Source organism: Rhizomucor pusillus, assembly GCF_041956525.1.
Source record: "Rhizomucor pusillus strain CBS 183.67 unplaced genomic scaffold VTP01scaffold_6, whole genome shotgun sequence".
Lineage (NCBI taxonomy): Eukaryota > Fungi > Mucoromycota > Mucoromycetes > Mucorales > Lichtheimiaceae > Rhizomucor > Rhizomucor pusillus.
In genome coordinates this window covers 475,229-495,147 of record NW_027192148.1, presented here as the reverse complement: position 1 = coordinate 495,147, position 19,919 = coordinate 475,229, and the positions used below count along the sequence as shown (strand labels likewise).

The window sequence follows — 19,919 nt, the reverse complement described above, 5'->3', positions numbered from 1 at the left end:
TTGGGCAAAAACTGGGAGTCGCATGCAACAAAAAAAGTGGGCGCTCTTAGCAGTGAAGGAAGCCATATCATTGACAGCAGGGCATTACTTTGCCATTATTGATAGCAATGACGCTTCTTCAAGAAATGGTATGAGATGATTCATACAAGAAAATGAATTGATGTACATTATATATGGGTGGTCTATATAAATCTGCTGCAGCGCATGTGGCGTGTAACGGGCATCTTGAAAATACTTCATCTCACAGACTTTGCTGTGTTGCCTCTCTATTATGCTTTCGGGCCCCTTGATCAATTTGCTCAAAGTCTTGATTTATGCGTTCAATAAGCTTGCGCTTTCGTCGTTTTACATTATCAATCAGCGATTCTTCAAACGGTGTAGGCGTATCTCCATCGCTGCAATTTTCCATGATGGCAGCGCGCGGCTGGATTGCATCCAGTCTCTCCAAAAGTCTTAACAGCATCTCATTGCAGTATGCTACTGCGTATTCTCGACGTTCAGGCACGGTGTCCTTGTTGTTGTTGTGGTGGCTTTCTAAAAGTTCTCGTCTATCGTTGCTCACTTGTTGCAGCAGTTGCATGGCTGCTTTCTCTGCCGCGCGTGCTCGTTTCCGCCGCTTTACGCGTTGATCCTGTTTTACTAGATAGTATGCACCTCCAGCAGTTAGGCATATAGCAAGAGCTGCCGCTAGTAAAGAATTTCGCGTGGATGATGATGCTGCCATTTCAGGAAAGAAACAAAGAAAGGGTCCGGGCGGCAGCAGCAGTCATCGATCGGGCTCACCGAACGATTTTCATGCACCATTTGTTCTCTTTTCCCGCCGCAAATGTTACTGTTGAGACAATGTGCTGCCAACAAACGAATACTACCAGCTATGCGGCGATGTTACCGAGCGCCTTCTGGAGCTTCTATACGGATACCTGATCTCAAGACAGACAACGTCCCAGCTAGCCTCATTCCACCAATTACCGATTCCACCGAAGCTGCAGACATTTTGACTCGGTTCTTCAAGTCCCATGCAGGCCGAGTGCTTGTACTCACTGGAGCTGGTGAGTTTAGGTATACCTTGCTGGGAAAAAAGAAGAAAATACTAAAATGGGCGCTGCTCACAGGAATTTCGACTGACTCTGGGGTACCAGACTATCGTGGAGAACAGGTGATGACTAATTGTAGTATTATTCCTGCTGCAGAATATAATGCTCACATTGAATGGGGGCTTTGGGGGAACAGGGCACCTATATTACGAATCCAGAGCATCGTCCGATTTTCTATCCCGAGTTTATTTCGTCAGAAGACTTTCGAAAGAGATACTGGGCACGCGGATATCTTGGATGGTCTCAAATGGCCAACGCACGACCCAATCCATCGCATTATGCCATCACTTGGCTCGTAGAACGTGGATACATACAGCATGTCGTTACCCAAAACGTAGATCGTTTCCATCACAAGGCCGGCGGCACCGATGACAAGTTCACCGAACTTCACGGCACATTGTATTTTGTAGAATGTCTAGACTGCAAAGCGACGGTCGATCGTGTACATTATCAGCATCGTATCCACGCACGCAATCCGGCGTGGGCCGCGTACCAGCAAAAGTTAGTACGTACGGGGGAAAAACCACAGACGAACCCAGACGGTGATGTGGAGCTGCCCAGCAACGTCAACTACACCGATTTTGATATACCACCGTGCCAATCCTGCGGCAGTCGTCTCATGAAACCACTCGTTGTATTCTTTGGAGAACATGTTAACCCGAAAAAAAGTATTGTGGCTGAACAATCGGTGCAAGATGCCAGCGCCGTGCTCGTTATCGGCTCCTCACTAGCAACATATTCATCGTACCGCCTAGTACGCCTGGCCAACGATCAGAGCAAGCCAATTGTTATCCTGAACAAGGGTCCAACACGCGCGGATCCCTTGGCGCTATCTAGATTACACGTAGGATGCACGCCTGTCTTGGAACAAGTGCGCATGCAATTAGAGAATATATAATACAAGCAACCGCTTAATATAGAGAGAGGGGAAAAGGTTATATTTTATTTTTTACGAGTAATCGTCGTATCCGGCACCGCTTCTAACTTTAACGTGCTTCTTGCCCTTCTTGTGTTTTTTGCCTGGCAGCAAGCCAGCTTCAGCTGCGTTCTGTTGGACCATCATCAAGCGTTCCCTTCGTCCCTGAGGCAGCGGTGTGCCGTCATCAGCTACCATGCGCTGATGTGGAAACATCGTTACACGCGAGAAACCGCCTCGCATCGAGTACGCTGCTTTGCCTCGCACACTCGGGGCAGCCATGTGTCGGCTAAAGAATGCCTTGTCAACTGCTTCGGTCTTGGAACCGCGCGTAACGCCGTTTTCTGAAGATGCAGGTGCGACGTAGCTCAGTGCCGTGGCCGGTACACGCGTTGTCGGTGCGAGCTTCTTTTGGGTCTTGAGTGCTGCTGCGTGGTTCTCGGCATTGAAATCCTCGGAATCTTGTCCAGGTGGTGGATGGCAGTACAACAATTTGCCCTGATAGGATGGATATAAATGAGTTGAAGCATTCAATGGATCTGTATGATTTTACTTACATTCACATAATCTTTGAGAATGTATCGTGCAGCGCGAGCTTCATCCGGGTTGCCTTGGCTTGATCTAAAGTAGCCACGGGCGACTAGACAGTTTCTAAGTACCTGCTGATTTTTCGTAAATATCTCCATGTAACTTACTGGCATATGCTGTGCATAGTTCTGAACTAGTAGGAATACCCGTTCCACCATCTTCTTTCGGCTGTGTTCTGATCCGGATACCATAGGTAGCTTCCAATACACCCTTTGGTATACGTTGTGCGACAAGTGCCGTCGGGCCCGTGTGTTCTCGCAATTGATCGATGGGTAAGACGCCGTTGCATACTTGGTCTGCTTTTGTGGTGGAGAATGTTGGGAAAACTAGACCGGGACAGTCGCAGAGCACGAGTTTGGGTGTCAAGTGGATAGTCTGGAAATGCTTGGTTTTGCCTGGAGTTGAAGATACAGATACGCGCTTCTCGCCGATAAGTGCATTGATTGTGCTTGATTTACCCACATTGGGATAGCCCACAAGGCCGATCACAACTTTAGGTTCTCCTTCTTCCTCTTCATCATCCTCGTCTTTAATCTTTGGAGTTTCTGCAATCAACAAGTCGAGCAAATCGGTAGTCGTACGGATTCGTATGCGTTCCTCTTCTAGTTCTTCCTGCTGCTGCTCTTGTGCCTTTTCCGATGATAATTGTGTGTCTTTCAGGATATCTGTGATTTCCTCTGATTCATCCTTTTCTGCGACGGAAAACGCTGTGCTCTTTTCCTGTTGTTTCTGCTGCTGCTGCTGCTCGCCTTGTTCCTTTCCCTGTTCTTCTTCTTCTGATGATTCCTCTTCATCTTCTATCGTTCGTGAAGTTTCGGCTTTCAATGTTTCTTCAAACTCCTTCTTTTCACTCGCGAGTCGTTCCTCTTCTTGCTTCTTTGATGCAAGCACAGCTGAGAAAAATGTATATCTGATTCCCTTTTCCTCAAAGTAATCTGCCCAGAGTCGTCTAAAAGATAACGGGTCAGACTAACTATATGTATAAAATATTCATCATCTCGCATTACCTCTGCTTGGCGGTCAAAAAATCTGCCTTGTTGATGAGCAGCAAGTTATTCTTATTCGGGTCTACTTCCTTGACGTATTTTTCCAAATCTGCGCTGCGGAAAAGAAGCGGGTTGCGAGCATCTACAATCTGTACTACAAGCTGCGAGCGTTCAATGACGCGCCACAGTTGCCGCCACACTTCGATGTTCTTTTCAAAAGGTGTAAGCAGCAATCCTTGATCCTCTTCCAATCTACATTGACCAGTCAGTTTACACAAGACAAAAAAAGCTATATTTTCAGTTTTCAGCGTACTGAGCCATGCTGCGTCTCCATTCCAGAAAACTCTCTCGTTCGTTTCGCTGCACTTGCTCGGCTGTCATGGATTTATCCCACGGGGGTCGTCTAGGTACAGTCAACTTTTCCAAATTCTGCTGATGTTTCTTTATCGTCGCTTCTTCTTCCTGTTCAGACAGCAAGAACGGATTGTGGTAAGTGTCCTGAACCACCCTGACGTTCAAACGTTCTAATATTCAATCCAGTGTAAGCTCAATCGTCCCGTTATCTTTATATATATATACGCATCGTACCGGCCGTAAACTCGGTTCCAGCAAGCTCTGCCGTCGTAAGAAATGCATCCAAGTCGTTTTCTTGCGTAATACTCTGCATCTTGACCCACTTTGGTTCTTCTGTGTCGGTCGTGTGCTACATGGCAGTTTGGCTTTGTCAGCAAAGCTGCTCGATATATATGCTTCACCACTTTGCACTACTAACAAGTCTGCCCTCATTCACACCAAACGTGCGCTGGCCTTGGAACCGAGACTTGATGACCGCTCGTCCAAGATTGCTTCCTCCTGACTTTTTCGATTTCTGCGGCATTGGGGCGATCAACGAAACTGCGAAAAAAATTGGGAAACTTTATGCGAAAAGCGCTCAACTTAAATCGGATTTATTGAAAAGCCACCACCACAAAGGGTAATGTCAGGGGCAACTTGTCCAAAAATGGATCTGTGCGCAAGTTACATTGAAGGATAGCAATAAAAAGTCGCTTTCCAAAAAGAAGCTTTGCACTTGTGATATTTGCGGAAGGAATAAAGTCATCATGTATATTCCTATGAAATAGACATCAAGTTTTACGAGAACGAACAAAGCTGGGCAATTTCCAGCCTGGATAGGCACTCAACATGGCTGCTGCGCGAACTTCAGTGCACGTCTGCCGATTATCAGCTTCTTAAGGATGATTTTAAATAGTTTGTGAATATAGAGCGTCGATAAAAATATCAAATATTCTGCTGATCGGTCAGGAATGCTGTCAGATCGTACGAGCAAGGTTCTTCCACGAGGTAGACAATGGCTGCTTGATATCGAATGTCCATTACAACACGTGAAAGACAATTCTGTGTAGCTTTATTAAAGTAAAGTACTAGTTTAGCCTAGAATTCACACTGATAGTTAGCATATTTTTGCAGACAATGTGTTTTAACTATATCATTTATAATTGAACACTTGCCGCTGTTAGTAGCACCGTAAGCGACACGATGCGGTTCTTCTGGAGGAACTGGCTGATACCGCAGACCGCCGCGCTCGATATCTTCAAAGTTATCATTGTATCTGTGAACAATGTAAAATGCATGCACAATGCCGGGAACTAACAACGTGGGCGGCAATGATATTCAGTGAATACTATACATACACTCCCCGGCAGGTTCTTTTGTTTGTACTAACCGGCACCCAAAAGCGTAAGGCAGACGTTAATGAGAAAGTCAATTCCGCACCCGCGTCGAATGAGCACTGCCAGAGGAGGGAAGAAGAATGCAATGACAAAGAGAGCAATGTCTCTGCCGGTATACGGTATGGTCATGTCGAGAGTGAAAAGGGAAAGAAATAAAGCCCAATTTTTTCCGAGTACCAGGGAAACTTGGCAGCAGCTTGGCTTTGTGTACTGCGTTGCTTGGCCGGGGCGCATCCCCTATGCATATGCATACACACACATTTACCCCCAGCCGCATCTGCAGCAGGATCGATCGATCGTCCATGGTAAAGCATAGGGTTGGTGTTTTTTACTTTAATAACATTGAATCATATCATAGGTTTAGGGCGGTTGATCAGTTGGATTGGGTTGGGGCATAAGAGCAACTGCCATTCTGTCCGGGTATCTCGGATCATTTCTCATTATGTGGGGAGCGGGGTATTCAAAGAACATGCGCTCAGATCTGCTGCTGCTGCCGACGCCTGTTATATTCCGTGGATTCGTGGATTGCACCGTGACGGACCCCTTCCGCAGGAGTTTCGAGTAGTCTTGCATGGAAAAAAAATAAGGGTCAATAACGTGAAACGAGAAGGAGGAAGAGAAGAAAAGAGAGAAGCTTTAAACAACTCACGTAAACCGCACGCGTTGCATAACGTCCGAGCTCCATCCGGCCCTCTGCGCCACTCTGGAGTTTCAGTTGTCTGGCACGAATGGCACCGGTGCCCTACTCTGCAGTACAAGTCGGTGTTAGCATATATCTCTCACACGAGACATAAGGTTTGGTTACTCACGTGGACTTTTTCTGTAACGGCATGCATAATCCCCGTTGTTAGTACAGTTGTGCGAAAAAAGCAAAAAAATATTCTAGAAACCCTTCTCCATACACTGCGCCTTCGATACGTTTGTCTAACAACGCCTGTATCTTGCAGATTACGAGCTCTCCGTATCATCTGATAATCGTCGCGCTAAAACGCAAACCAGATTCCGTATTCAAACATTTGAAGCTTTTTCTACATCGCGTCTTCACCGTTACCTCTTCACATCGCTGCAGCGTACGTAGCAATTCAAAGGCCCGCTCGGAAAGGTGGTCAAATTGGGTCTGGCGCTCTTGCTCGGTCGTAAAGTTCCAGTTGACTTTAAGTCGTTCCATATCTTGTAAAAGTGATGTGCAAATTGTAATAGGCTTTTTTGTGCAGAAAAATAGTAGAATTAAAATTTGGGTCTCAGAGTAGTATGGGGAACAACAGAAACTTACAAGCGTCACGTCAGTTCTTGATTGAGATGTCTGTATGGGTGGCAAGGTCAGCGGTGGACCTCCTGCAACTTGGCTTGCCGACTCTCTAATGGGAGGCAAGATCGGGGGATGATCATCCTCATTTGAACTGTTCATGTAAGTCGAGTTCAGTTTCAGTGAGCAGAAAAGGCAGCAGCTCAAGAAGTTGGGGGAAGGGAAGGGCGTCTTGTCTGGGACCCTTCAGCAGCCAACCCAGTAACCCCTGCTGCTGCTGCTGCTTGCTACTTTTACCTGTCACCACACCGCCCAGGGGGAGAAGGCAAGGAATTCATGAATTCCAACCCAACAAGAAAACTGCTAAAGAAGGAAAGGAGAAAAGTAAAGTTAAAGTAAGCAAAAAAAAGAGAGGAAAAGTGAAGAAAAAGAAAGTGGAAGAAGAGTGTGCGAATATGCAGTGTGGATGTGTGTGAGAGAGAGTTAAAACTTTTTTTTGTTATCGATTATTATTTCGTTAGCATGCAATGCAAATCGTCGTAAGATGAAAAAAAAAACAATAAAAAGACTGGATATTCTTGTTTTCTCTTCTACCGAGAGATTGGCTTGCCGGCCAAAATGTCTACGATTTCTTGGTATGATAATGTCTCGTACTCTATCAATGCATTTGCCAATCGATCCAGTTCCTCGCGATGGTTATTCAAAAGTTCTCTGGCCCTCTTCTCTGAAGAATCGACCAGTTTCTTAATCTCCGTTTCAATCAATTGCTTTGTGTGTGCGCTGAGCAGTTGCATATCCTCGTCATCGTGAGCAATGGGTCCGACCTCGTCGCTCATTCCATAGTATCGCACCATCTTCTTGGCTACGTCCGTCGCCTTTACAATATCGCTGTGTGCACCGCTCGTGACATTGTCAACACCAAACACCATCTCTTCGGCTACACGTCCACCCATGCACACATCTATCATGGCGGTGAATTCGCGTTTCGTGTAAGAGTCCTGCACAAATCTTGTTAGAGTTTCTGATTCGGTACAGGCACATTAGATCTGCCGTACCTTATCCATTTCGGGCAATTGAACTGTTACACCAAGTGCTGATCCTCGGGGCATGATGGTTGCTTTGTGTAATGGCATAGCACCGGGGGTATAATAAGCAACCAAAGCATGTCCTCCCTCGTGGTATGCTGTTAATCTTTTACTCTCATCTGTGATCACCGCAGACCGACGCTCGGCTCCCATCAAAATCTTATCCTTTGCAAATTCCATGTGGTTCAATGTGACTTCCTTGCAGCCTTCCCGGCTCGCTCGGATGGCCGCAATGTTCACCAGATTCGCCAAGTCCGCACCGCTGAAGCCGGGCGTGCCTCGTGCAATAACGCTAACATCCACAGAGCTTTCCACTTGAATCTCCTTCATGTGATGTTTCAGAATCTCAATACGACCGCGCACGTCTGGAAGCGGGACATTAACGTGTCGATCAAATCTTCCCGGTCGCACCAATGCTTTGTCTAATAACTCGGGAAAGTTGGTTGCAGCGATGAAGATCACGCCTTCGGTCTGTGAAAATCCATCCAAGTCTACAAGCAGCTGATTCAGAGTCTGGCGCATGTACGATTGGTCCTTTGGATTTCTTTTGGATCCAATGGCATCAATTTCGTCAATGAATACAATGCTTGGTGCTTTCGCTCTCGCAGCAGCTACCACAGAAATGTTTAGAGACAAACATATCTTTCGTTTCTATCAAGCTTCGCGCTTACCGAATAATTCGCGCACGCGTCGTGCACCGACACCGACGTACATTTCGTCAAATTCACTGCCGCTCATGAAAAAGAACGGAACACCGGCTTCTCCAGCAACAGCTCTAGCCAGCATAGTTTTACCAGTTCCTGGAGGTCCAGTCAAAAGCACACCTTTTGGTAATTTGCCTCCCAATTCAGTGAACTTTTGTGGGTTTTTCAAGAATTGCACGATTTCCTCCAATTCGTGTTTGGCCTCGTCGACGCCTTGTACGTCGTCGAATCGTACGATTTTTTGGTTGCTTGGTTCAAACTCGACCTGCGACGTCGTTGTTTTCAACAATCCAGAGTTCTCGAGCGCCAACGATAGGAACGTCAGGATACAAAACGCGTAGGTGACTGTCAATCCGACCCATCGAAGCACTCGCCAAACCATGTATTTCTTGGCTATGCAGTATCGTGAGTTTCATCCCGTATTTCAGTTATATTCGACCTTTAATTATCCTTTATACCTTCTTCCACAATGACATAAACCGGCTTATCCTTGCTTCCAGCTCCTTGGGGTAACGTCACGCCCTCTGCTGTGGCTAATCGTCCTCCTTTCCTCGCTGCGAGCTGCTGCAACACTTCCGTAGGCAACACTGTCTCGCCTGATAATCGCGCGTGAGATATCTTTCACAACTGTGTCGATAAACCCAGCAATGACAAACTTACTCTTTGCTCCTCCAGCTTCGAGAGATGCTTCCAACTTTTGCATGATACGAGGTAAGATTGATTCTGCCTGGCCTGTCTGCGCCAACGCTGCAATGTATAGCTGCCAACACTCTTCATTGTGGTTAAAGTTGCCTCGTTCAAAACGTGCAATCACTGCCTGTGGATTCTTTGCCCTCATCCATTCCTGAAATGGATAGTCAGTATTTTTTCTTCCTTGCAATGGATCAAAAAACATCATACTCTGTACAGGGCCGCCTGTCGCTTTGCGTCCTGGGAGAACAGATTGGCTTCCTGCTCCAACTTTAGCAGTCGACGGTGATTAACAAATCGAAACGAGATGGATGAGCTCGCCGACGACGAAAACGGACGTCGTTGAAGGTACGCAAGGGACGGTCGCGATTTCAAGATGCGTGTTGCGTCTGCAGCTGCGTCGTTAAGCAATTGTCGATCGGCTCGTTTGATGCAGTCGGGAAGCTGACAAGGTAAATAAAACGGATTAAGAATGCGTTTCTTTTTTTCCGTGAAATATTGATCCATACCAAGATTCGGTATCGTTGCAGCTGAGCTTGCTTTGACGCAAAGCGGCGACCTGCGGATTGCCGAAGGAACTGGGACGCATCCGCTGCAACTGCCGCAAGCTTTTTCAGGTTGTATGGTCAACAAGGCTGCACAGAGGTTGTGATTACTGGAGCAAGCAAAAGTACCTGTTGCGAGAAGGAGAATGGAGCATTCATGTACTGGGAATATATTTTTTCTTTGTTTGCAGAACAACAAGGGCCAAAAGGAGGGCCTGAGGGCGAAACTGCGCTTGGACCTTTGAATTCCGCTCAGCCGGCGGGCGGCGAGACGATGACAACATTGTGATGATGATTTCATAACCAGGTTTTCAGAAAATATATAAAAGAGCAGCGGTTTCCAGTCTTTCTTCCTTTTCTCGTAACATCTTTTCTCTTTCTTACTTAAACAACAAACACAATGTTCTGCCGAGTTGCACGACCTTCTTTGACCCAACAGCGCCGTCGCTATGCTTCCGCCGCTGCCGGCACTCCCCCGCCTCCAAATGGTCAGCCCGGCGGCGGTAGCGGTGGCATGATCCTTGCGCTCGTTGCTGGCGGTGGTGCAGCGTGGTACTTGTATAAGAAGAGCCAAGAGACAAGCAAGTATATTGCAACATTCTTTTTCACTTGAATACACCTTCTAATATCTCCCTTACAGAGAGCACACCTATCGAAGACAAGGCAGAGCAGCTAGGCAAGGACGCACAAAAGACATACGATGAAGCTAAAGACAAGGCTCAAGATAAGAAGAGTGAAGCTCAGGGCTACGTGGACGCTGCAAAGAGCAAGGTGGGCGAACAGATTGAAAAGTGCAAGGAAACTGTAGAGGATCAAGCTGCTCTTGCAAAAGGCTACGTTGATGCTGCAAAGACCAAGGCTGGTGGCGCGGCCGAAAAGGCCAGCGAGAAGCTCGATGAAGCTGGAAAGAAGGTCCAAAACTAAAAGTTATAGACTTGTCTTGCGCGCATGTACACACAATACACATTTTCTGTATATTCTTTTTTTCTCCTTCTTTCTACTACTTTTTTGGCAATGGAGTAGGGAATTTGCATTTCCAAATAACAAAAGGTGGTTCTGATCCTTTTCCTTTGTGCCCCGCTGTTGTCTGCTTTTGAGGTCGGCACGTGCACCAGCGTCTATTGTCATGGACTTGCACTGCTTCTCCGCCGCCCTGCAACAGTGCAACGCGTGTGAAATGTCGCTGCACGAGTTCACCAGCATACTAACACATACAAGACGCGGTCAACAAACATGATGGTCTGAAAACGTGCTAATCCGTAAATGGAAAGCAAGGACTTACAGCAGGCCCGAGCGCTTCATCGTCTGAAACGATAATATGATATTTGCGGTTTAGTTTCTTGAGAATGGTTGCATAGCTCGGCAGCTGCGATGCTAGCACATTCATTGAAGACGAAATATGTCCACGTGAAAATCTTGGAAACAACCCGGATAAAAGTGAGGTCCTAGTATACAGCATTGCATCATTAGCTCCAACTTACTCTTGGTCGGACCTCACATCGAGAATGAGCGCGTAGGGTGATACTCGGCGCAGGTCGTGAACACTCATGCGAGGTGCAATCTCTTGTTTTTTATCTTCCAGAGGAAGAGGTTTCTCCCACCAATACTATGTAGTGACAAATAATGTGTTAAAAGACTTTGTTAGCAACCGTCGCAGAGAGCATGTTGCTTACAGTTGGCACGGGAGACGCGGTGGGCGTATTAATATGTCGCCTGACAACAATGCTTGGTGGTGTCACCTTGCACATTGCCATGGCACTCTGTATACATTTTTCAATATCCACCTTTGGGAAACTTTCAGAAAAGAGCACAATGCAATCATTGAATTCACAAGACAGCAATGTACTCCGGATTTGGCGGAGGATCGAGATACCAGCAAATAACGGCAGCGATGCAGGTCCTACCAAGAACTTGTCCCAGAGATGATAAATCTTGTCAAGTGAAAAGACATCTAAGGAAAAAAAATAACGGACGTGTGAAAGATATATCGACTAAAGGAAAAAGTCCATTGCACCTACGTGTGAAAAGTGTCAGGAACCACGGGATCGCATACAGATTGGGCACGAATCCAATCATATCCAAATGTGTCGAAAGTTCTGGATCGTGGAAGCTAAGCAGTTGTCGGAATATGGCAAGGTATTCCTGCAAAACAGGTGCGTTGTCTTGTCGAAAAAAGTTGTTGAGATATTTGGCAAGAAACTTTTGCAGACATGCAAACGTCAATGCCTCGTCGTTAAAGTTGAGTGTCAGGAACGGCGCGCACAGAGAATCGAGGCCCTGCCAGTAAACCAGTTTGCCTTCATTTGCTGCGACCCATGTCTTTAATATTCTGCGAAGTTTGGCGTGACCTGCAGACGAAGCCAATAGTTGGTTGTACTGATGGCATCTAGGTACATCTAGAAACAAGTCTTCTTGTTAGACCCTCTGCACATGCAGTTTCTGTTTGCATAAAAGAGGTAAATACACTTGCCAACTTCTATCTAGAGGAAACGAGTTATTTAAAACATCTAAACTCAAGCAAGAACTATTTGCTTCGCTTACTTGTCGGTCGGATGGAGCAGGAGTCACCTTGTCAATTTGGTCATACTGTGCTTGGACATCGCCGACGACTCCCAGGATAGCTGCCCAGATTTTGCCTCGCAGTACGGGCGGGATATCGGCTTTCGCGTGATGTATAATTTCCTTTCGAGAGGCAGGGTATTGTCGCAACAACTCTGCGAATAATGATTGACGATGATATTGGTAAGTGACATCCTGTTCACGTAGGAACAGGGGCAGTTTGGGAATCGTAGGATGCGCTGGTGTTGTTGGAGTCGTAGGGGTAGGACTTGATATGGACAACAATGAGGACGACCTTGATCGGCTCATGTTTGTAAGCGAAAAGGTCTTGTTGATGGATCTGGATGTGGAAGGCGTCGTAGGTGTTGGTGCAACGCTTGGAAAATCATTGAGCGTGGGGGATGGTTCTGCAAAGCAGAAATCATCAATTTCCTCTTCATGCTGCTTTTCCTCAGATATTCCATTCGGCTCAAAATCGTTGTTGTCGAGCAGGAAATTAATGTCGTTTTCGTCAACCACTTTGAAGTAGTCTGTGTCCCATTCAAAACGCTCCGATGTACGTCCTTCCTCTAGACGTTCATATAGTTCCTTGTATTCAAGTATATGATATTTATCGGTATACAGTTGAGTGGTATCCGTTACGTCTGCGCCGACATTTGTTCCATCGCTGACAAAACACGTTCGTGGAAGGCGTTCAATTACAGGCATCGATAGGAACACACCGCGTTTAATCAAATTGAGCTCCACGTCGCCGCCTGCCAAACGCCACAGCTCATAGATATGTGATATTGGTAACGATTGCAATGGATCTTGTTCATCTTTTGCTGCCGATTGGGAATTTGTTGATAAGCTGTCGCCATCGTAATCGTCCGGGTTTAAAGTATCAGAGATCAAAATTGGTCCAGGAGTCCACAAGCAAGTTTTAAGTGGTTCGCTGTCGAAAAATGGAAATGATAATAAGCTGTGAATATCCGGCCGTTTATCGACGTTGATGGATAAGCAAGACAAAATAAAGTGCCGGAATTGTTCAAGACCTTTCTGATCTTCTCCAATTTCCGCGTTCGGTTCGTTCTGAAGGAATGTAAGGACTTTTTTGCTGATATCCAAAGCTTCCACTCCCTGATGGTTCCAAATTTCATCGTCGTTGTCTTCGGCAGCCCATTCTGACAATGTGGAAAGTGAATCAAAAATGAGGGTCAGGTCGGATGTCGTCCAAAAAGAGTTTCGTGTGTATTGCTCGACCAGTATCACGCCAAGTGCCCATATGTCACGCTGCATAATCGTTATGTCAGAAGAAAAACTATATCCCAAACAAAGGTATACCTCTATCTCTCCTCTTCCCCTTACTTTATCGTAGTCAACTGGGTTTTCAAAAGCGTCGCTGAGACATTCTGGTGCAAGGTAGCAGGGATAACTAGGATCAAAAGTGGTGGATAAGTATCTGGATTTGCCTAAAACGATAATTGCAACTAACCCAATAGGAAAATCAACATCCACGCCTCGACCCGTCATATAATACAATCCGTATCCACACAGTTTGATGTTATCCTAGGAACATGACTGTCATTAAACGTCGAAACACTCGATGCATTTTAACGTACATTTTCGTCTAGCAATATGTTGCTGGGTGCAAGAGCAGCGTGGACGATTTGGTTTTCTTGCAGATAAGACAAAGCGGATAAAGCTTGATATGCCCAATGTCTCAGCTGAGCGATACTATGTTTGTCACCTATGAGGCCCCTCCCTCTTCCAAACGTGTACTTGCATCCATGTACCTGTTAGCTTCAGTGCCTAGCCGACCCTTCTGAAGCGAGTTATCATAGTATTCGGTAACGACAAACAGACGGTCTAATATCCCAATGAGCAACTCTACACTGTACTTGTGCGATACTCGTATTTACCATGCTTTCCCTGTGTTATTTCGACATATTCGCAAAGATTGGGATGGTGCAAGGTCTTCAAATGCTGGAATCGCCCGACGATTTGAGACGAGGCCGACAGAGCCAAGTGACCTGACTGGGCGAGCGCTTCGGTGGACCTTGCAGAGGCTACAAAGTTGCATGACGCGAGTTTTGGAGTGGGGCGTCCGCGATGCACCTTGAGATCGGCGCGACTGGCAAACAAGGCCATGGATATGTGTTCAACTTATTTCGACAAGCGCCGGAAATGCAAACTGGATCTTATCTCAAATATATGCTATTATGCCAAATGTCATCTTGCTGTCCAAATTGTTCTTTTGAACTTTTGCATGTAGACTAGTCTTACCAATTTCGTGTTATTAATCAGAGCACGTCTGCCAGAAACCAGAGCCATCAACGCAGGATGCTGCCCTCAGTCCGCCGGATGACTTTTGACCATCGTCGAGCACATATGCAAACTAGCAAGGGCTTCTGCTAAAAGTATTCCTTAATTCTTATCTTACTAGTTTTATCATGTATGATAGAGGTCTCCTGATTTAGTATGCATATGTAGTAGTCTTGCGCTGTAAATCTACTATACAGCAGCAAAGGCAAACTCTGAAGATCCACAAATTCGGGAGCGTTGCCTTTAAGAGGCAAAAAGATCATGACGAGATTAAAAAGGCATTAGGAGGGCAAAAGACTGCAGAAACCGGACAAGTTATCTTTGATATCATTTATCCATTCCTTCTAGGTGCCTGTTAATTAATATTCTTCTCTCTGTCCACGCATGGAATATCCGCCTCGACAAAGTGACACCTTTGTATACCACCCAACGACTGCACAGTTCACTGCTGCAAGTTCGACAAGCTACGCAAAACAGATCTTATCTCCAGCATCGGACTCTCCATCGCCATCACCTTCACCTCAGCCGTCTGCTAATGAGAATCCACAACGGATCACTCGCATCAACTTTTTGCATTTTGACCAGGAATGCGACTTTGGAGTCGAAACGGAATCCGGACAGCGCGTACGTAAACGGAAACGACCAGGACGCAAACCGAACCCGCCGTCTTTGCAGGAGCGACGAGCGCAAAACCGAGCGGCTCAGAGAGCGTTCCGTGAGCGAGAGCAGCTGAGGAAGCAGGAAAAGGAACGCGAGTGGCGTGCGCAAGCAGAGGAGATTGCATATCTACGCAAAAGACTGGAGCAAGTCGAATATGAGGCAAATTATCTGCGAGGATACGTTTTATTACTGACGCTGTCTGGGCTCGTGGAACGCGGATCAGTGCCGCATGTATGGACAGATACGAGATGGTTCCATGCGCCCTGGGATGGCTCTGCACTTCCACCTGACATACACCAAGATAACCTAGATGAATTACCGGCAATTCTACAGACGGTGTTAAACCGAGATTCTCAAATTTTATCTTTTGCGGACGCGGTTACCAGGGCAGAAAGACACGGATGCAAGTTTTCAGAGAAACGGGTGCCATTTCCTGTAACAAAACCGTCGGAAAAAAGATCGGATGACATGGAAGAGTTATTAACATCCAACACTGCATCTGAATCCATGGTCAGCGCATTCACAGCTACGAAGCCGGTTGTAGGAACTATTACTGAGTGCCCGACATTGAAGACACCGGACGATTTGGCGCACATGCCCTCACTGCAAGCTCTACATATCCTGCGACTCCAGCTGAAATCTTCCAGCGTGCTAGGAGACAAGTTCAGGCTCTTTTTTACACCAAGTAAAAAGATATAAAGAAATAATTCATGCATGTGTATGCCATTGCTGTGTATGCTAACTGACATCCGTCATTCTAGCCGCATTGCAACGACTGATACCCCACGACGTCCGCATCGATTACATAGCAGGACCTTCCATGCGAGATCGCTTAATTCTTTTTCAAGGTCTTTACGATGCCGATGAATGCTTCCAGCTACTGTCAAGCAAAATCATGTTTGTAGGAGGAGACTTAAGGATTAGCCGCAATTGGGTACCTCCTCCAGAGTTTTCTGAAAAGTTTTGGTTCCTTTCTCATCACCTATTCGATATCCCCATCAACGCGGACGAACTTGCATCACAGCATTCGGCTGAAGAGGCCGAACATATGACAGTAACTCCTCCTACAAGTTACTCACCATCACCACCGAAGTAATAACGATAAAGTTTTAATATTATTTTTCACACGGTTTTTATGCATCTTTTTGTCGGAGATATTCTTTCTTCCGACATTCACTTGTGCGACATGCACCGGTTAAGTCTTAAAAATCTATTGTAATTTAAAGCGAGAAATAAAAGCAATGTACATGTAATGTGAGTATAAAGTTGATTGGGGGTATCTTGCTCTACCAAGTTTTATGATCGAAAAATGCTGCCTTTCAAAATCGAGCGATGATAAACACGCAGAAGATCATTCCAAAAGATGCAAGGATCCTCCAGACTGTGTACTCTCGATGGTTCACGCCAACGATACCTGCATGGTCGATGATGCATGCCATTATGACCTGGTTTTTCATGATTAGCTATGATGTGGAAGAATGACAGGTTTTGCATTTAAGGTTTTCGGCCGTGTCTGTACCTGAGAACACACAAAAATGCTCAAGGATGTGGCTGCACCGAGACGGGGTATGGCAATGAGGTTTGAGAAGACATAGAAAGCGCCCAAAAGACCACCTAATAATCATCCGTTCAGTTACAAGAAAGCAAACTGTTGAGCAGATAATAACTTGCCGATCCAGGCATAACCCGGCGCATCTAATCACCGGAGCAAAATAATTAGTCATCATTGCAGCTGTGCTCATTTTCGGTCTCTTACCAAGGATTGCTCTTGTTGGCAACGGCGTGTGCAGCGCGGTAACATCAATCGCAAAGAACACGCTGGTGCAGATCAAACCGGTAGCAAAGGACATGACAGGCGAGAACGTCCGACCGCCGTGTTTTGCCAAGCGTGCATTGCATCCTGTTGAACAAGCAGATCAAAAATCTATCGCGCATTAATTGATGATCGTGTAAATGCCATCGTACCGGCCTGCAAAGCTAGACAACAGCCAGCGGTTATGAGCAAAAAACCGGAAAATACAATGTTGCTTAGGAGGTCGACCATCCGGTATCTGTCTTCCTAGTCATAGGATTGATGTGCAACAGACAAAACAAAAAAATAAAGGTTGGAGAAAAACAGAAGAAATGGATTACCTCGGTTTTAAGAAAAAAAGTCCGCACACCAGATAAGCCGTGTTCTGGGAGAATCTAGATCAATCTCCTACTAAGACAATATAATAATGAAATAATGATGAAACGAGCGAGGAGATGTCCAGATAAACATGATTGCAAATTTACTACAGATTGGCGGGCGGTAATCTGCAGAGTAAGTACAAGGTAAAAATAATTGCGAGAGGAGAGGTAAATAGAAAGAAAAAGGCAGTGAATGATACTTTAGGTTCAAGTCCGAGCAAGCGGGCCGAGACCTTTCTGTACTTAATACTCTCCTCGTAAAGAAGATATTGAGACCTTCAGCCATCGAGTTATCGATTGATGAGGACTGCAAGACTTTGAAGGACTGACAGAAGTAGTTCCTTTTCCGTCGTCAGCGAAGCTTGCTTTGTCTTGTCTGCTGGATAAGGAAAACGATGCAACCAGCAGAACGTCGATCTGATTACACGAATGTCTGGAGACGCGTGGCTGCCTAAATTTTTAAAATGTGCTGCATATATAATAACAATGGTTTTTGTCCTGGTGCACTCGCAATGGTGATACTCGACTTTTCTTCTCGAGTTTCCTGTCGAGATAAATCAACATAAAATAAAAGTGCCAATTAACGATTAATATCTCGGTCATCTCGGAATATATCCGCTATTGATCTAACGTGGTACTCCTACTCCACAGGCTTTTAACCAGAAAGAGATGGGGGGTATTACGTCTTTCTGGTGCACAGGTGCTGGCCTCGCACCACGTACCCGCCGTGGCTATGAGCGCTTGCCTTCCTTAATACCGCTAGTGCTCACGCTTTAGTGTCTATGTGTAATTCAGAATGCAACGCGGTAAAGTTCACGTTCAGCAGCCAGCGTCTCGTATCAATACTCGAGTGCTTCGTGGCAGCAGGCAAGGTACTTTCATGCAATGGTGCTATGTGAATAGTATCTGTTTATCTTGGTTGAATGGTATTGCCTGTTAAACCTTGCATTGTTGATGCCTTGATTCTGCGTGATATCCGGTCCGCGGCTGTCCTTGCAAAGACGGATGACCGGGTGGCGCGCCGTCATCATCCGTTACCGACAGTCTTGCCTTTTGTAGAATAAGAAGAATGCTCTCGCGTAGAATGCCAATGAAATGCAATGTCTTTGTCATCAGCACGAAAATCTATCTTCGAAAAAACTAGGACATTCTTTCTATGTATACGCTTGGGAAAGAAAACGAATGCATGACATTTACTATGAAACAATTGTTATTCAACAGAGTTTCCTTACTCGGTTAGACGGTCAACAAAAGAGCGATCTGTCAAAAACACTAATGCAAGATGTGTCGGATTTCCGCTCAGACCAGGCTAAATATATGATGGTGCGCCGGCCGAGATCTTCCAGAAAATGTAGAAGTCGCCGAGAGCAGGTCACCTTTTTGTTGTCGGGTCCGGGTCCACCTTGGCAACAACAGTTTTGTTGAACTCTTCAATGATCTCATGGTTGTACTTTTCAGTAGCCCCTCTAGGGGTCCAATCATTCGCAAAGATCAAGGAGGATGGGGAGTTACAATAATAAAGGGATCATCTACATATGTGAGAGAGAGATGGTGGTACGCCTTCTGACGCCCGTCTGTCTTCTTAAGATTCGCCGTGGATATAAAAGCAACGCAATTCATTTACCTTGCATCTGCCACTTCTTTTCTCTCCACCTTATTATCTCTTTTTCCTCTCCATCTTCCAACTAAAGTAACATGAGACTCTTGAGTTTGATTGCTGCTGCCAGCATCTTTGTCGTTGCCACCAACGCTCAATGTTCCTGTGATCCTAGCGACAGCGACTGCTTGCGAAACTGCGGTAAGCTTTTAATTCTCGCATTTAATAAGCTGACAACACTTGCTCATTCTTGCGATAGTCGACAAGACGCACAGCTGTTTGAGTGGATGCTCGGACAATGACTGCTACTCTGGCTGTATCTCGACCCACTGGCCCGGCTCGCAGGGTAAACATCAAGAAGAGTCATCCGCGGCGGCTGCTTCTTCTGGTGCCGAAGCCACTCCATCGTCTTCTGCCGCTGATAGCGACGTCGCTTCATCCCGTCTTGTCAGTGCAACTGGCAGCGCGGCCGCTAGCGCGACTGACAGCGCCGCTGCTAGCGCATCTAACGCTGCATCTAACTCTGCATCCGCTGCCGCATCCTCCGAAGCTGCTTCCAGCGTAGCTTCTGCCGCATCCAGTAGTATTGCTTCCGCTTCCACTGCTTTGCCCTCTTCCCTTTCCGCATCCGCATCCGCATCCGGTCTCTCCTCATCGGTGCCGCTCTCTAGCCGTAAGTAGTAATATAAACTCTCATCCTAAAGCTCCTAACATTGCTGACCCATCTCCTAGAAGCCTCCTCCGCTTTCAGCTCGGCCACCGCTTCCTCCCAATCTTCAGCTACTACTCAGCCTGCCGCTTCCCAGTCACCTGCTGAAGGCGCTGCTGCCTCCGTCACCGTTGCCAAGGAATACTTGCTTGCTTTGGGTGCCATTGTCGGTTACGCTTTGCTCCAGTAAAACTATTTATTTTTTTTAATAATCTTAGAAAGGAGGGAAAGCTATCACTTGTGTACTTCATCCCCGACTTCCCTCCTCAAACATAGTAGTTTCGTTCGCAATATATATTTCGTTACTATTACTCAAAAGAAGTAATATATCCAT

General features: G+C 46.1%; 11 protein-coding genes across 11 annotated transcripts; 4 read left to right on the top strand and 7 right to left on the bottom strand.

Moving 5' to 3' along the window:
* Positions 1-241: 241 nt before the first annotated feature.
* On the bottom strand, positions 242-724 carry VTP01DRAFT_9098 (uncharacterized protein; the record flags this gene model as incomplete). Its single annotated transcript, XM_069388292.1, has 1 exon — positions 242-724. The coding sequence occupies one exon, from the start codon at positions 722-724 to the stop codon at positions 242-244; it is 483 nt and encodes a 160-aa protein (XP_069240604.1).
* Positions 725-874: 150 nt separating this feature from the next.
* Positions 875-1,992, top strand: VTP01DRAFT_9097 (uncharacterized protein; the record flags this gene model as incomplete). Its single annotated transcript, XM_069388291.1, has 3 exons — positions 875-1,049; positions 1,113-1,156; positions 1,231-1,992. The coding sequence occupies 3 exons, from the start codon at positions 875-877 to the stop codon at positions 1,990-1,992; spliced, it is 981 nt and encodes a 326-aa protein (XP_069240603.1).
* Positions 1,993-2,043: 51 nt separating this feature from the next.
* On the bottom strand, positions 2,044-4,461 carry VTP01DRAFT_9096 (uncharacterized protein; the record flags this gene model as incomplete). Its single annotated transcript, XM_069388290.1, has 7 exons — positions 2,044-2,508; positions 2,568-2,650; positions 2,706-3,547; positions 3,606-3,836; positions 3,898-4,108; positions 4,173-4,287; positions 4,357-4,461. 7 exons carry the CDS (start codon positions 4,459-4,461, stop codon positions 2,044-2,046), a joined length of 2,052 nt encoding a protein of 683 aa, XP_069240602.1.
* Positions 4,462-5,010: 549 nt separating this feature from the next.
* Positions 5,011-5,443, bottom strand: VTP01DRAFT_9095 (uncharacterized protein; the record flags this gene model as incomplete). Its single annotated transcript, XM_069388289.1, has 3 exons — positions 5,011-5,015; positions 5,093-5,230; positions 5,308-5,443. 3 exons carry the CDS (start codon positions 5,441-5,443, stop codon positions 5,011-5,013), a joined length of 279 nt encoding a protein of 92 aa, XP_069240601.1.
* Positions 5,444-5,674: 231 nt separating this feature from the next.
* Positions 5,675-6,898, bottom strand: VTP01DRAFT_9094 (uncharacterized protein; the record flags this gene model as incomplete). The annotated part of the gene is made up of 7 exons (XM_069388288.1): positions 5,675-5,880; positions 5,964-6,061; positions 6,124-6,134; positions 6,217-6,297; positions 6,366-6,515; positions 6,588-6,714; positions 6,858-6,898. 7 exons carry the CDS (start codon positions 6,896-6,898, stop codon positions 5,675-5,677), a joined length of 714 nt encoding a protein of 237 aa, XP_069240600.1.
* A 252-nt stretch (positions 6,899-7,150) lies between these two features.
* VTP01DRAFT_9093 (uncharacterized protein) lies at positions 7,151-9,743 on the bottom strand (the record flags this gene model as incomplete). Its single annotated transcript, XM_069388287.1, has 8 exons — positions 7,151-7,558; positions 7,616-8,256; positions 8,317-8,742; positions 8,808-8,945; positions 9,010-9,193; positions 9,250-9,483; positions 9,549-9,647; positions 9,714-9,743. 8 exons carry the CDS (start codon positions 9,741-9,743, stop codon positions 7,151-7,153), a joined length of 2,160 nt encoding a protein of 719 aa, XP_069240599.1.
* A 241-nt stretch (positions 9,744-9,984) lies between these two features.
* VTP01DRAFT_9092 (uncharacterized protein) lies at positions 9,985-10,508 on the top strand (the record flags this gene model as incomplete). The annotated part of the gene is made up of 2 exons (XM_069388286.1): positions 9,985-10,165; positions 10,225-10,508. 2 exons carry the CDS (start codon positions 9,985-9,987, stop codon positions 10,506-10,508), a joined length of 465 nt encoding a protein of 154 aa, XP_069240598.1.
* A 76-nt stretch (positions 10,509-10,584) lies between these two features.
* On the bottom strand, positions 10,585-14,273 carry VTP01DRAFT_9091 (uncharacterized protein; the record flags this gene model as incomplete). The annotated part of the gene is made up of 12 exons (XM_069388285.1): positions 10,585-10,737; positions 10,867-10,999; positions 11,066-11,190; positions 11,258-11,535; positions 11,603-11,980; positions 12,055-12,064; positions 12,126-13,415; positions 13,491-13,557; positions 13,618-13,691; positions 13,745-13,859; positions 13,919-13,991; positions 14,045-14,273. 12 exons carry the CDS (start codon positions 14,271-14,273, stop codon positions 10,585-10,587), a joined length of 2,925 nt encoding a protein of 974 aa, XP_069240597.1.
* Positions 14,274-14,831: 558 nt separating this feature from the next.
* Positions 14,832-16,203, top strand: VTP01DRAFT_9090 (uncharacterized protein; the record flags this gene model as incomplete). Its single annotated transcript, XM_069388284.1, has 2 exons — positions 14,832-15,792; positions 15,869-16,203. The coding sequence occupies 2 exons, from the start codon at positions 14,832-14,834 to the stop codon at positions 16,201-16,203; spliced, it is 1,296 nt and encodes a 431-aa protein (XP_069240596.1).
* A 223-nt stretch (positions 16,204-16,426) lies between these two features.
* Positions 16,427-17,151, bottom strand: VTP01DRAFT_9089 (uncharacterized protein; the record flags this gene model as incomplete). The annotated part of the gene is made up of 5 exons (XM_069388282.1): positions 16,427-16,552; positions 16,627-16,721; positions 16,779-16,802; positions 16,864-17,007; positions 17,073-17,151. The coding sequence occupies 5 exons, from the start codon at positions 17,149-17,151 to the stop codon at positions 16,427-16,429; spliced, it is 468 nt and encodes a 155-aa protein (XP_069240595.1).
* Positions 17,152-18,974: 1,823 nt separating this feature from the next.
* Positions 18,975-19,775, top strand: VTP01DRAFT_9088 (uncharacterized protein; the record flags this gene model as incomplete). Its single annotated transcript, XM_069388281.1, has 3 exons — positions 18,975-19,077; positions 19,136-19,549; positions 19,609-19,775. The coding sequence occupies 3 exons, from the start codon at positions 18,975-18,977 to the stop codon at positions 19,773-19,775; spliced, it is 684 nt and encodes a 227-aa protein (XP_069240594.1).
* Between the last annotated feature and the right edge of the window lie 144 nt (positions 19,776-19,919).